We start from the raw sequence: 14,270 nt of genomic DNA, 5'->3' as shown, positions 1-14,270 counted from the left end.
GTGCCTGCACTACACAAACATCCTCCAGAAAAGCCTTTCAGCAATCTGGAGGAAACGTGATCTGATTATGAAAAGGTACAATATATAGCAAATAAATATAGCCAAAGTATTTATTAAATTCTACAGGGAGGGGAAGGTGCAGAGGCAAGAGAAAAAAAAGGCATTTGCCAGTCTGCTCCCCCTAGTGGCACATCTTTTTGCTGAGCTGCTTTGCAGTACTCCCAGCTCTGCTGTATCCTACTGTCTGGAGACTCTCTGGCTATAGGGAGGTGTGACTAGACTATGCTGGAATTTATATCCACTGTGTACAGCAGACTTCTACTTCCCTTGCCTAACCCCTGTAAGCTGGTGCCATATTAAATAGCTCCTCCCTCCACACCTTTGCCTGATTATAGGTTTACTCTGACTCTTGGCTTGTTCTTCATCTGGCTGTGTTCTGCTCTGATTCTCTTTTTATTGACCCGATTATTTACCCTTACAGTCTGATCTCTCCGCTCCTGACCTCAGGTCTGTATCCTGAAGCTTTGCTGCCTGCCCTAACACCAAACTGCTCGATTATGCCTTTTACCCTTGTCCGCCTGAATCTCTTATGTCTGCTTTGACCCGTCGGTCACCTGCATACCTGGGGACTGTCCTGGAGTGGTACCTGGCAACTACCAGTGGCCCAGCCTAGCCTCACTATCGGATGCCCTAGTGTAGACTAGGTAGTCGCTTAGTTACACCCCTCGAGGGTAAGCCCGGTCTGTGATGCAATGTGTCCATATCCACCAGCCGCCACAGTGTAATCAGGTCATAGAGTCCTGTGAGAAATCGCAGTGCCTAGTCCCTAAGTCTAATGTCCTTGTCTCCAGCTTCTCCTGTGTTTGGCCATTTCCCCTCTGATCAGTCAGTTTCTGAGAGTGAACCGCCAAATGCTTCCAGTCTCTGGTGGATCTGCTAGCACCAACTTCTACTTCCATCCTGTTATGATGGAGACTCCAAGGAAAGCTGTGGCTTCTATTTTCTGTGACCATGGTTTTGATGGAGACTGACTTTCTGTAAGTGAATTCTGTGAGACTAGACTTTGAATTGGTTTGTGCTCTGCATGGAGGCTTCTTCTAATCCGGAGTCCTGCTTGCACCTGGCCTGGGTCTTTGGACCTTCTGCTCCTGCCCTTGGTCTTTGGACATTCTGTTTGTGTCCGCTTGCGGTTCAGTTTTGATTTCCGTATTGCTCAGGAGTATTTTTTTTACCTCTCTACCAGTGGTCTCAAACAATCCTGTCTACAGTCATCTGTAACCCTGCTTTCTAACCAATTAAAGGGAATCTGTCATCAGGTTTTTGCTACCTCATCTGAGAGCAGCATGATGTAGGCAAATAGATCCTGAATCTAACGAAGTATCATTTAGATTACTGGATGCAGCCGTTCTGACACCATCAGAATGTTTATATTCAGCTATCAAACAGACCTGAGTGAGCTGTCCAGACCACATCAGGCTCTCAATATAGAGATTGTACATTGAAAGTGAGGTGTCAGTCACAGAATGGTGCGTGCCAGACTGGTGTGCACTTGACATTATAGTCCAAGTAATGAGAAGTCCTGCTGTTTTCCAAACATATCAAATAAACAACAGATCGGACCATGACAAGACAGGCATTCCTGAATTCTATGTTGTTAACCTTGCAGCATGCTGTCTTCAGATTACATAGGAAAAACCTGCTGACAGATTCCCTTTAAGGAGGGGCATAAGGAGTGTAATGTCACGCTGGTGTCTTGCATGTCTTCTCAGTACCGTCAATGATGTATTATTCTGTGTATGGCAATATTTATTTGTGTTTTTAATTACTCTATTTACCAGGACACTGATACTATTTATCTGGAAAATATATGATGCTTTTGATTTACCTACTATATCTCGGTACTATACATGTGTACTATTTATCTGCCCACTTTATTTTAGAAGTGTCACCTTTATGTTTCTTCTTTTTGAATTTTACATATCTTTATCATAAGAGGGAATTCTGGTGCTGTGAAGACTTTTGTATATAAAAAAAAAACATTTGTTGGAAATCTGTTTGAAAATCTATTAAAGTGAGAGAGTGAGATGTTTTTTGTCCTAATCTTTGAGAGCCCTTTGCCCTTAAAATTAAAGTAGTTCTTGGCAAATCTTTGAATATTCCTGTAGGGAAAAAAGTGGGGAAATCCAGCAGCAAAATCTTGTCTTAAGTAAGGAATACATGGAGCTTGAAAAAAGTAAAACAATCTATCTTTCATAAGTGTGTTCTGTTACAGTTTGGGGTTCCCCTGAGCCTCGAACCGATCCGGTCCCGTCTATTTCTCCTGTATCGGGTTTGGCTGACTCCGCAGCGCCACCTGTCCGTCGCTCGAGGTGTCTGGCTGAGAGGCATCAGGTGGCTAGAGTCATTCACCGGTCTGAGTCTCAGTGCTCATTTAGCGCTACTGCACTAAGTGCAGGATTACTGCTATTGTGCATGCGTGTGACGTCAGCGGTGACACGGCGGTCGCTGATTGGCCGTCAGTGACGTCAGCGGTGACACGGCGGCTGCTGATTGGTCGGCATGACGGGATGGCCGCAACCGGCGCCATTACCTCATGCCATGTGGCCTGAGACATGGCGGAGACTATAAAAGCCGTCATTCTGTATACTGGCAGCCGAGTCAGCAGACCGGGCTGCACGAGTGTTTGGGTTCCAGCGTCATTGTCCTGCAGAGCTTGTGGCAGGTGTGTGTATGTGGATAGGACAGAGTTGATCAGGGCTAGGTGCCAGGTATTCGTATCTGAGCACACCTGTACCTTGGCACGGTGAGGGTGAACCTCTGTCCTATCAGTTCACAGACACCCGGTGACGCTAACTGGGTGGTCCACTTGGTCAGTCGTGTCCCTTACACACGTGACCGGTAGTCTGCAGTGCCAGTGGCAGACTTGTGTGTATGTGTACCAGTGCTTGGGTGCTCAGTGACGCTAACTGGGTAGCCCATATGGTCTGATGTGCCCTGTACGCACGTCACCGGTAGGCTGCAGTGCCTGTCACAAACTTGTATATGCTAACTGGGCTATCCTACCCGTTTGTCGTGCTCCCTACGCACGTGACTGATTCGTGACTGATTGATGTGTCCCTTCACGTGTGACCAATACCTGTGTACCTGTGAAGCTAACAGGGACACGCTATACATTGGGGTGTGCCCTTAAACATCCCCTTCGTTCACATTTGGGTTTTTCTTAGTTGCTGTATCCGTCCTCCAGTCCCGTAGTGGCCTTGTCATCTGCCCGGCGGACTTCGGGCGACGATTGGCTTCATATTATTTTATATCCAATCGTCCCCACCGTAACATGTTCTTTGTTAATTTGGCTGCTATTGTAATTTTTTTCTATTCTGTCTCTGACACATTAAAACTTATGCTTCTCTAATCCTACAACACAAGCTGACGTACCGTAAATAAAATGGCTTATGACTTCCACTTCTTATTTTCCAGTTATTGACTGCACTACATAGGCTTTCTTTCCTTGAAGTTTCAATAATGCTTTGTAGAAAAACACAAATTGCTTCATAAAATATTACCGTAATTCTCTATTGATTTAGAACATCAACGTTACTATATGTACATATAATGAATCATAAGAAAAATGTTACCATGAGCCACGTCTTGTAACACACATTAGGGTACAGTAGGGGAGCAGGACACATAATAGGGCACGATTACATATAGAACAATATTTAATTGACTAATATTGCTGAACATTTTTAGGCAACCATGGTGACATGGTGTTCAGGATTTAACCTGTCCTGGTTTATTGGGCGCTCACATATATCTGGAAAACCAATTACTAGGCATTTCTGCATTGATTGACAGCCTTTCATTACTCTTGAATGCAAAACATCCCAGCAGTTAATTAAGGAGATTGTTTTATTGAATTGTTTTTAGCCTCAGGTATTGGGAAAAATGTCTTGTTGAAATATATGTAGCCTGTAATTTCTAGTATTCTTACGTTTGCCAAAAGTTTGGTCTATAATTTTTATTTTTGTGTTAAGGATGGCACATTGTTGTCATGATATTGTATGTTTCTGTAGCGCCCCACAAGGCAGGTGCATTTAACCTACTCGTCGCCGGGCCGTCGGCTGTCGTGGTCACGGGCGGCCTAGCCCGACTCCGTTGCCCTGAGACGTACAGAAGATGGCAGGGGAGAGATGTTGGGGGTAGTAGTTGTGAGGTGTTTGTTGTGACGCCACCTGTGGTATGCGTCCAGGGAATGGGCCGCCACTGCTGTTGCTGTTCTCTGGGGCAGATGGTTGTAGCAGCCATGGATGGTATTACTCTCCACAGGTTGAGCGGGCCCCAGGGAGGATGATGAGGGGAGTAGAAATGGTGGCAGGGCACCTACGGAACTTTAAGTGGCTAATATTCTCTTATTTTTCTTTCTGTATGCTTGTTATGTTTAATCTGTTTCTGTTATGGAAATCTTCAATAAAAACTGATTGGTTAAAAAAAAAGAAATGGTGGCAGGGAGCGGCAGTGCGGGTAATAAAGAGTCAGAGTCTATGGCTGCGGTTCCAGGTTGTTTACTGGTCACATGATTAAGACCGTGTAATACGGTCGAAACGCGTCGCTAGTCATTCTTCCCCTGCCCAGGGGCTGTCTGTACCTACCTCTACATTTGTGCACATGGAATAAACCATATGGAAATTTATATTGAAGAGTGCCTTCTTTCCTGCGCTGGACTTCATCTCACATGCTTGCAGCTGCCCGGCCAATTGTCCGTGCTGCAGAGAGAGGGCCTGGAGACTTGGAGTGGGTGAGCTGAATTCTTTTGTCATTCATTCCCCCTCCCATGTCCTAAGTTAGTGGGAGTGGAGCCCCTGTTGAGGGCATCCTGTAAATGCCTCTCTGTCGGCGACCCTTTTATTACTTGACGCTAGCCCAATCCCCAGTGAGAACAAGGTATCCTGATGTGTTTTTGAGTGTGTAATGTGGTGAAACCGGGACTGACCTCCTCAGGAACCGAGTTTAGCATTACACCCAATGTTGGGTGCAATACTCTGTGACGACTGAAGCTTCGGGTGCCACATTCACAACAAATACAATTTTATGGTAAGACAATTCAGACCTGGATCTATTAGCAACAAATTATTATAATTTGGTGTAAAAGGGATTTTGATGAGACCTACTGTTGCTGAGAATGGGTTTGTTTCATTGAAGCTCTTAATTGAAGAACATGACAAGCAAGGCAGCCTCAGGAGAGCTTAGTGGTGGTGTTGGACAGTGGTGGACCGTGCATACTCATTCTATTCTCCGTATACTAATGAGGACAAAAGAAACCCATATTCTTGGCCATAGTATGGGTTCAAGAAGTGTTAGGAATGGTGGTTCAGTGCTTTCATCTGAGAGTGGATCTGGTCCAGTGCTGCACTACTCTGGTCGTAAGCTTTGCCATCATCCCACTGGCCCCGAAAAGGTACACCCTCAGCCCATCGGTTATCAGGAAGGGGTCTGTTCGCATTGGCGGCAGAGCTTCCACAAGTCCAGGTAACCAGTTCCAATCTGAGGGAGCTGGGCATAGTGGAGTGTTGTGGTGTGTGGGGGTGCAGAATATTGTATTCCCCAAAGGTTTCTCTGCCCGGGGAACTTGGGACGCAGTGCTCCCCAGTTTCTAAGCAATGCAGAACACTGCTGTGTCTGGTACTAAACAGTCTGATTGTAGCCATTCTGCTGTGCAGGGTAATAGGGTATGGCTTTCTGGAAGTGATTGAGAGGTATCCAATACCTGATCATTTCCTCCAGATCAATGCTGTGCACTGCAGTTCATGCTGGTTAGTGGTGGTGAATTGTACGAACAGTGTTTGCCTTCCTCTCTTTGAATTTGATCTTTCTGGTTTGTTTTTTTTCCTTTCGGTTCTGAACATTTGCTGTGTTTCTGTGAGAGTCATATGCTAGGTCCTTGACTATGCACCAACCGCACCACCATATACCAGCTGTCCAGCAACAGCATCCGTGGAACAGCAGTGCTCACTGGAAATTTCAGTAGTTTAGAAATTCTTCTGTAACCAATGCCATCAGTATATTTTGCAACAATAAGATTGCGAAGGTCCTGAGACAGCTCACTGGTTTTACCCATCATGAGATGTTTCTTGTGTAGCATCTTGGTAATGAGACACCATTTAATAGGCCATCAGTTGAACCAGCTAAGATTTTTTTTTTCACTATGTGGCAGGATTGCTTTCTAATTACTGATAGATTTCAGTTGGTGTCATGACTTTTAATGCCTTTTTGCATTTGTCTTTCTTCAGGCAATCAATACTTTTTTCCTGTGTCATTTCTCATTATTACATATAACTTAATTTGTGGAAATATACTGTTTTTCTTTGCCTGTGTGGATTAGTTATTACGGACATCTGGTGAGAATTCATGTCAATAGCACCTCTAGAAGTATATTTACTTAGAAAATTGGTAACATATTCAATACTTATATTACTCATTGCATATAAGCAAGCATGATAAATAGTTTACGTGTTAAATGTCTGCCACATTCTTGGGTTTGTAGTCTTGTCATATTAACTACCGTCACAGTCTCTCTGCAATTGGCACAGTGGCCATTTGCTTAATGACATTATATAGAAATATTAGAAATATCTTTTTTTTTCTTACTTGTGAGCGGATTATCAAAGCGATCTAGATAGACTCCGAGTTGTTGGAAACTCTCCTGGTGTCTTTGAGCAGGACTTGCACTTACATTGAACTGCTTATGATTTAATCTTCTGAGCTCGAAGGTCAGTCTGCTATATGTGGGCACATTCATTTTCCCATATTGTGCTGAAATTAAAAAGCCATATATATGTTTAACTGCCTTATTTATGAACACTTAAGCATAAGTAAGTCTAGCTTGGATCCATTCCCTCCTGTTGATATATATTAGCTGGCAGCAAAGCTTTCTTTACATTAATTCCCTGAGAACACGTTATTGCATCCCGCATTGCTTCAGAAAAGTTACTAGTGAACTAAGGCCCTTGAAACCCTTTGAAAGAAACTTCACTGAGGGATATTGATTATAGCAGCTTCTCATTATCTAAAAGCTGTCCTGATTTTGCATTGAATACATACTTTTCTTCCCTAAATAATTCATGCTTGTAGTCAATATTGCGGCTGCCTCTACGTATTGGAAATTTGCAAACTTGGACACGATATGGGTTATGTATGATATTAAAAATCCAAAACTCCTTCCCTTTCTTGTTGCAGAAAGAGCTGAACTCCCTCGCCTCGGAGCTGGCTGCTCGGCAGGAAGAGAGTGAACATTCCCACAAGCGTCTTATTGAACTCAGCCGGGAGTTCAAGAAGAATGTCCCTGAGGTATAGTCTTGCTTAACCTATTGACTGCAGATGCAATTTGCTTTGAGGTAGAAAAATATTAAATACCTTTTTATCCTAAGGCATTAACTTATATTTTATTATGTATTGGTTCTGGGGATAGTTAAAATAGTCCTGGGGTATGGTATGCATCTTTACATTGGCCGCTGTCTCGTAAGGTAGATAAGTAGAGATCAAGTCTATGGGTTCAACTTGTTCACTTTGACTTCAACATTCACATTGTCGGCTGGAGCTCTGTTTTACACATCAATATGGTGGCTGTAAGGCCGCGTGCACACGTTGAGTGTTTGGTGAGCTTATTTTCCCTCAGTATTTGTAGCGAAAACCAGGAGTGGGACAACCAGAGGAAAAGTATAATGGAAACACGGGCACTACTTTTACATTTATCACCCACCCCTGGTTTTGGCTACAAATACTGAGGTAAAAAACTCACCAAATACTCATTGTGTGCACAAAGCCTGGGGCGGGCTTTACACGTTGCGACATCGCTACCGATATATTGTCGGGGGTCACGTCGTTAGTGCCGCACATCCGGCTCCGGTAGCGACATCGCAATGTGTAAATCCTAGGTGCGACGATGAACGAGCGCAAAAGCGTAAAATATCGCTGATCTGTGTCACGTCGTTCATTTCCATAATGTCGTTACTGCTGCAGATACGATGTTGTTTGTCGTTCCTGCAGCAACACACATCACTGTGTGTGAAACCACAGGAAAGACAAACATCTCTTTACCTGCGTCCACCGACAATGCGGAAGGAAGAAGGTGGGCGGGATGTTATGTCCCGCTCATCTCCGCCCCTCCGCTTCTATTGGCCGGGCGCTTGGTGACATCGCGGTGACGCAGAAGGCACCTCCCCCTTGAAGGAGGGATTGTTCGGCGGTCACAGCGTGTGAAGCTGCCGTAGCGATAATGTTCGCTACGGCAGCAAGCACCAGATATCGCATGTACGACGGGGGCGGGTACTATCGCACTCGACATCGCTAGCAATTGCTAGAGATGTCGCAGCATGTAAAGCCCGCCTAAGAGTGTTTGCTTTTAGAAATGTTCCAGGAAATTAGTAAGGTTTGATAGCACTTCACATGTCTGCTGATAATGTACGTCCTGTGTAATAAAATGCAAACTATGACCAAGTTTGAATGCATTGGATATCTTTATTATAATCTCTCAATAGTGTTTCCTAAGATGATCAATTTAGTAATGGGCGAATAGTAACTATTTGTGTTCCGATTATTCATAACGAATCCGAAAGTACTAGTCTAGTAATCCTCACAAATAACTGTCACGGGGTATGTAATAACAGAACATGGGCCCCTAGGCTGGCCATCAGACTCGAGACCCTGCGCTGTTCCTTATCTCGAAGGTAGCCTTGATGGTAGGAAGGTCCGAGCCCCCAGCATAACCCTGACTCCTGTCCAAGCCCTGATCTTACTCCCCCTCTCTCCCACCCTTGGGGCAGACCAGAAAACACAATAACAAAACCCCACAAAAACACACTAAACTCTAAACACACAGGAGAGACAATATGTGTCCAGGGGAGCAAGGAAAAGGGAAGAAAGTAACGCACAACTGGGGAACGTCCACACCACTCAATATCGCAACACAGTTCACCATAAACAGGGTCACCACAAAGACCGGGATCACTGGAGTTTATGCTGAAGCTATCATAGGTGTATACTGGAAGAAAGCCATTCCTTAAAATAGGAAAAAGACAGCTGCATATGGCAATTAGCAACGTGAGCTCTTAGTTCCTGCTCACCAGTCTGCAGGAATTTACTGCTGCAGGGCTGAAGTCCAGTGAACCTGAATCAGCACTGGATGTTCACTTTTGGTGTGGAGTACTGCTTCAGCACATTGTTCCACCTACTGGTTTATCATATGAGCAGGCCTCCATCTCTTTTCATTGACAGCACTCAATTGCCTGGGGTGAGCACTGTCTGCGGTGTCTCATATACAATATACAAAGCTCATATTAGTGTAGATGACATCACTATACACTGTGCTATTCCAAACTAATTCCCCATTTTGCAAGCTTGGCCATCCGATTGACTGCTAAAGGTCGCAAGATCGAAAACATTCACACAATGTTTGATGCGCTGTGTGTAAATACGAGTAAAGTGTGCAGAGCGTTGTATTGCATATGATATACAGGATTGGGAACTTACCTGCTGAACCTTGACTCTCTTGCATCACCTGGAGTGCCATGGCTCTATCTTCTCTGCCCTTTGCAGGGTAAGCTTGACTAAGCAAACGTGAGCCTGCACACTGTCTTCACCCATGTTTTCTGATGTTGCTCACTACACGCAGAAGTGTAATGAAATTGTCTCAGAGAGGAGACACCAAAACTCACATGCCCAAGCATGGCAGTTAGGAAAAGCGAGTACTGTCAATCAACAGCAGTGGAGGTGGGCTCATATGCTAAAGCAGTGAGCAGAAGGATGTACTCAAGTGCTAGACCATGCCAAGGTAGCACCAAACACCTAAATTATCATATTAAAGAAAATGTATTCATAACGGAGGTATGGAATATACGCTATCAATTTGTGTTCACTGTCAAAAATCAGTGATGGCTGATAGACTCGCTTAACCTTTGTCTGGCTGAATAGGTACAATTGTAACTATTCTGTTTTAAAATTGCAATACATTTTTTTTCCAAAAGCCGTAGAGGGCTGAAATTTCGTGACATCTCAGCAGTTTTGGTCCAGAATATATTGCCAAATTTCAATAAAATATCTCCACCCCCTTCCGAGATAAGGGGTCGCTGTTAACGTTGTAAAATTATGCAGCATGACGAAGGTTAAAGCAAAACGCATCCGATCTTGGCAATTTTGTTGGGATTGGCCAGTAATGTAATCTGCAATTTATTTCTTCATACATGATACCCTGCTCCATCAGGAGATAAGTCATTGCTAGTAACTTCCAGTAATATCTTATTTCCCTCTCTCCAATAAAATAAACGTGCTTGTTCAGCTAAGCCGAGTGTATATATTCATGTGTGAAATCGCTGACGGCAAAATGTGCATTTTGGCAAATGTGTATGGCCACCATAAAGAGGTTGTACAAAACTAAACGTTTTTTGTAGAAAAGGGACCAATATGGTGGTCAAATAAAAATTAAGTTTAGTCACCTGCTAATTCCCTACATGTTTACAAGCTTTTTTCTGACTGGGACCCTGTGGCTATTGATTGGCAACAGTGGTAACAAGCAGAAATGTTGGTGGGGGATCCGTGGAGCTGGAGCAGAAAAATATTGGGGGATCTGTAGGTGAGTAATCTTTTTTTATTGAACCACAATGCTGGGCCTATTTTTCCACAAAAAATGTTTAGCCCTGACCACCCCTTTTAAAGCAGTTGTCCTCCTTTGGGGACTTTTTTTTATTGATATACAAGTAATTAGGGATAAATATTATTTTTGCAGTTGGGTTTCATTAAAATTTTGCACAGTTTTTTTCTATATCCTCAGTATTGCACTGTCCATTGCTGGCTACAGAAAGAGGTAACAGAATCCATCAATCAGCCCACTATGACGGTCTATATATATAACGCTATCTGTTCTTTCCTGAGCTCATCTTAGCTGATTTGTTATCAAAGGCCAAAGCAAAGTTCAATTTGCGAGAAATAAAATGACTATAAGAATTAAACTAAATTTTTTAACGAAATCTGATAAAATAATTTTTTGCCCTAAATACATGCATATAAAGAGGTTGTCCACTACTTTAACATTGATCAGTTATCCTAAGGGGTACTTTGCATGCTGCAACATCGCTAACCGATTGTAGCGATGCCGAGCGCGATAGTTCCCGACCCCGTCGCAGATGCGATATCTTGTGATAGCTGCCGTAGTGAACATTATCGCTACGGCAGCTTCACACACACTTACCTGCCCTGCGGCGTCGCTCTGGCCGGCGACCCGCCTCCTTCCTTCGGGGGAGGGTAGTGCGACGTCACACGTCAGGCGGCCAATAGAAGCGGAGGGGCGGAGATGAGCGGGACGTAAACATCCCGCCCACCTCTTTCCTTCCTCATTGCAGGCAGGACGCAGGTAAGGAGATGTTCCTCGCTCCTGCGGCTTCATACACAGCGATGTGTGCTGCCGCAGGAACGAGGAGCAACATCGTACCTGTCGCTCCAGCGAAATTATGGAAATGACCGACACTACACAGATCACCGATTTTCGACGCTTTTGCGATCGTTTATCAGTGCTTCTAGGCTTTACACATTGCGACGTCGCTACCGGCGCCGGATGTGCGTCACTTTCGATTTAACCCCGACGAGATTACAGTAGCGATGTCGCAACGTGCAAAGTACCCCTTAGAATAGGCCATCAATGTCTGATCAGCCATGTCCCCGCTGATCAGCTTTTCTCAGTGTCAGCGGTGATACCAAGTGACCATAAATGCTCAGTTCCAGAGCTTCCCCATCAACTGATAGCGGCCATAGCCGTTCACTGCACATTCGCCTCATATTCAAATCAATAGGAAATGGATGGGCAATACCTCGTCATGGCTGCTATCATGGGATGGAGCAACTCCAGAAGTGAGCATTTTCGATTCCTGCTGTCGCTACTGACACCGATGGCTGTTAATCGGCAGGTATGCAAGGTGTCGGACCCCATATGATCAGACATCGGGGATCTATCCTAACGAAAAGCCATCAATGTAAAAGTAGTGGACAACCTCTTTAATAAAAAATATATTATGTCATATGTGCATTCTGCTACTTGGTAAGCCTTATCAAAGAAAAATAAATAAGACTGCAGTTTGGAGAACATTGAAAAGGATTATGAAACACAGATGTATACAATAACACCGTGTTTCCCCAAAAATAAGACAGAGCATTATATTCTTTTCTACTTTAAAAAATGCACTATGGCTTATTTTCAGGGGATGTCTTATATTTTCCTGCTTTATTAGTTCCCGAAGATCGCACTACAATCCTCATTATCGCTCCTGAGCTGAGAGTGACAGCTGTACATGCTGTCCCACTCAGTTCAGGAGCCCCGGCTAATTAAGTGAATGCATATTCACCCTCTTCCTCACCCAGAATTCCACTTACCGCTCTTAGGGGTACTTCACACACAGCGAGATCGCTACTGAGATCGCTGCTGAGTCACGTTTTTTGTGACCTCATCAGCGATCTCGCTGTGTGCCACTGAGCAGCGATCTGGCCCCTGCTGTGAGATCGCTGCTCGTTACACACAGCCCTGGTTCGTTTTTTTATTGTTGCTCTCCCGCTGATAAGCACACATCGCTGTGTGTGACAGCGAGAGAGCAACAATCCTGAATGTGCAGGGAGCAGGAGCCGGCGTCTGACAGCCTGCGGTAAGCTGTAATCAAGGTAAACATCGGGTAACCAAGGTGGTTACCCGATATTTAACTTTTTCGTTACCAGCCTCCGCAGCTCTCACGCTGCCAGTGCCGTCTCCTGCCCCCTGCACACGCTAAGCTAAGCGGTGTGCACTGGTAACTAAGGTAAACATCGGGTAACCATACCCGACGTTTACCTTAGTTACCAGTGTCCACAGCTTCCAGACGCCGGCTCCGTGCAAGCGCAGCATCGCTTGCACGTCGCTGCTGGCTGGGGGCTGGTCACTGGTCGCTGGTGAGATCTGCCTGTTTGACAGCTCACCAGCGACCATGTAGCGATGCAGCAGCGATCCTGACCAGGTCAGATCGCTGGTGGGATCGCTGCTGCGTCGCTAAAGTGTGACGGTACCCTTAAGGCCCTGTCACACAGAGAGATAAATCTGCGGCAGATCTCTGGTTGCAGTGAAATTGTGGACAATCAGTGCCAGGTTTGTGGCTGTGTGCAAATGGAACAATATGTCCATGATTTCACTGCAACCACAGATCTGCCAAAGATTTATCTCTGTGTGTGACGGGGCCTTTAGTCCTGCAGAGCACCGACACTCTGAAGGCCACTTTACACAAAGAGATAAATCTTTGGCAGATCTGTGGTTGCAGTGAAATCATGGACATATTGTTCCATTTGTACACAGCCACAAACCTGGCACTGATTGTCCACAATTTCACTGCAACCACAGATCTGCCGCAGATTTATCTCTGTGTAAAGTGGCCTTAAGACTGCTGTACTGTATTATGGTCATGTCACACACAACGACAGCGACGACGACGTCGCTGCTAAGTCACCATTTTCTGTGACGCAGCAGCGACCTTGCTAGCGATGTCGCTGTGTGTGACATCCAGCAATGACCTGGCCCCTGCTGTGAGGTCGCCGGTTGTTGCTGAATGTCATGGACCATTTTTTGGTCGTTGCTCTCCCGCTGTGAAGCACACATCTCTGTGTGTGACAGCGAGAGAGCAACAAACTGAATGTGCAGGGAGCAGGGAGCCGCCTTCTGCGGACGCTGGTAACCAAGGTAAATATCGGGTAACCAAGCAAAGGCTTGGTTACCCGATATTTACCTTCGTTACCAGCGTCCGCAGCTTCTTGAAGCCGGCTGCCTGCTCCCTACACACATAGCCAAGGTACACATCGGGTAACTATAAGCAAATGGGTTTGCGTATTAACCTGATCTGTTCTCTGGCTACGAGTGCAGGGAGCCAGCGCTAAGCGGTGTGCGCTGGTAACCAAGGTAAATATCGGGTAACCAAGCAAAGCACTTGGCTTGGTTACCCGATATTTACCTTAGTTACCAAGTGCAGCATCGAGCATCGCTTCCACGCGTCGCTGCTGGCTGGGGGCTGGTCACTGGTGAGATCTGCCTGTTTGACAGCTCACCAGCGACCATGTAACGACGCAGCAGCAATCCAGATAAGGTCAGATCGTCGTCGTGATCGCTGCTGCGTCGCTACGTGTGACCTAGGCTTTACTGTATCAGGATTGTGTCACAATCCTCAGTGGCTCTCCTGAGCTGAGAGGGACAGCTGCATAGACATACACACTGTCACTCT

At 45.2% G+C, this 14,270-nt stretch overlaps 1 protein-coding gene across 1 annotated transcript in view; it reads left to right on the top strand.

Annotated features, from left to right (window-relative positions):
- The window catches only part of CUX2 (cut like homeobox 2), a 645,762-nt gene that overhangs the window by 227,340 nt on the left and 404,152 nt on the right, over positions 1-14,270 (top strand). The window contains exon 2 of the mRNA XM_075323846.1: positions 7,231-7,341. Coding sequence (XP_075179961.1) covers positions 7,231-7,341 — 111 coding nt within the window. The remainder of the gene's footprint in view (positions 1-7,230; positions 7,342-14,270) is intronic.

This window comes from Anomaloglossus baeobatrachus, chromosome 1 (genome assembly GCF_048569485.1).
Source record: "Anomaloglossus baeobatrachus isolate aAnoBae1 chromosome 1, aAnoBae1.hap1, whole genome shotgun sequence".
NCBI lineage: Eukaryota > Metazoa > Chordata > Amphibia > Anura > Aromobatidae > Anomaloglossus > Anomaloglossus baeobatrachus.
This window is presented reverse-complemented; position numbering and strand designations above follow the sequence as displayed.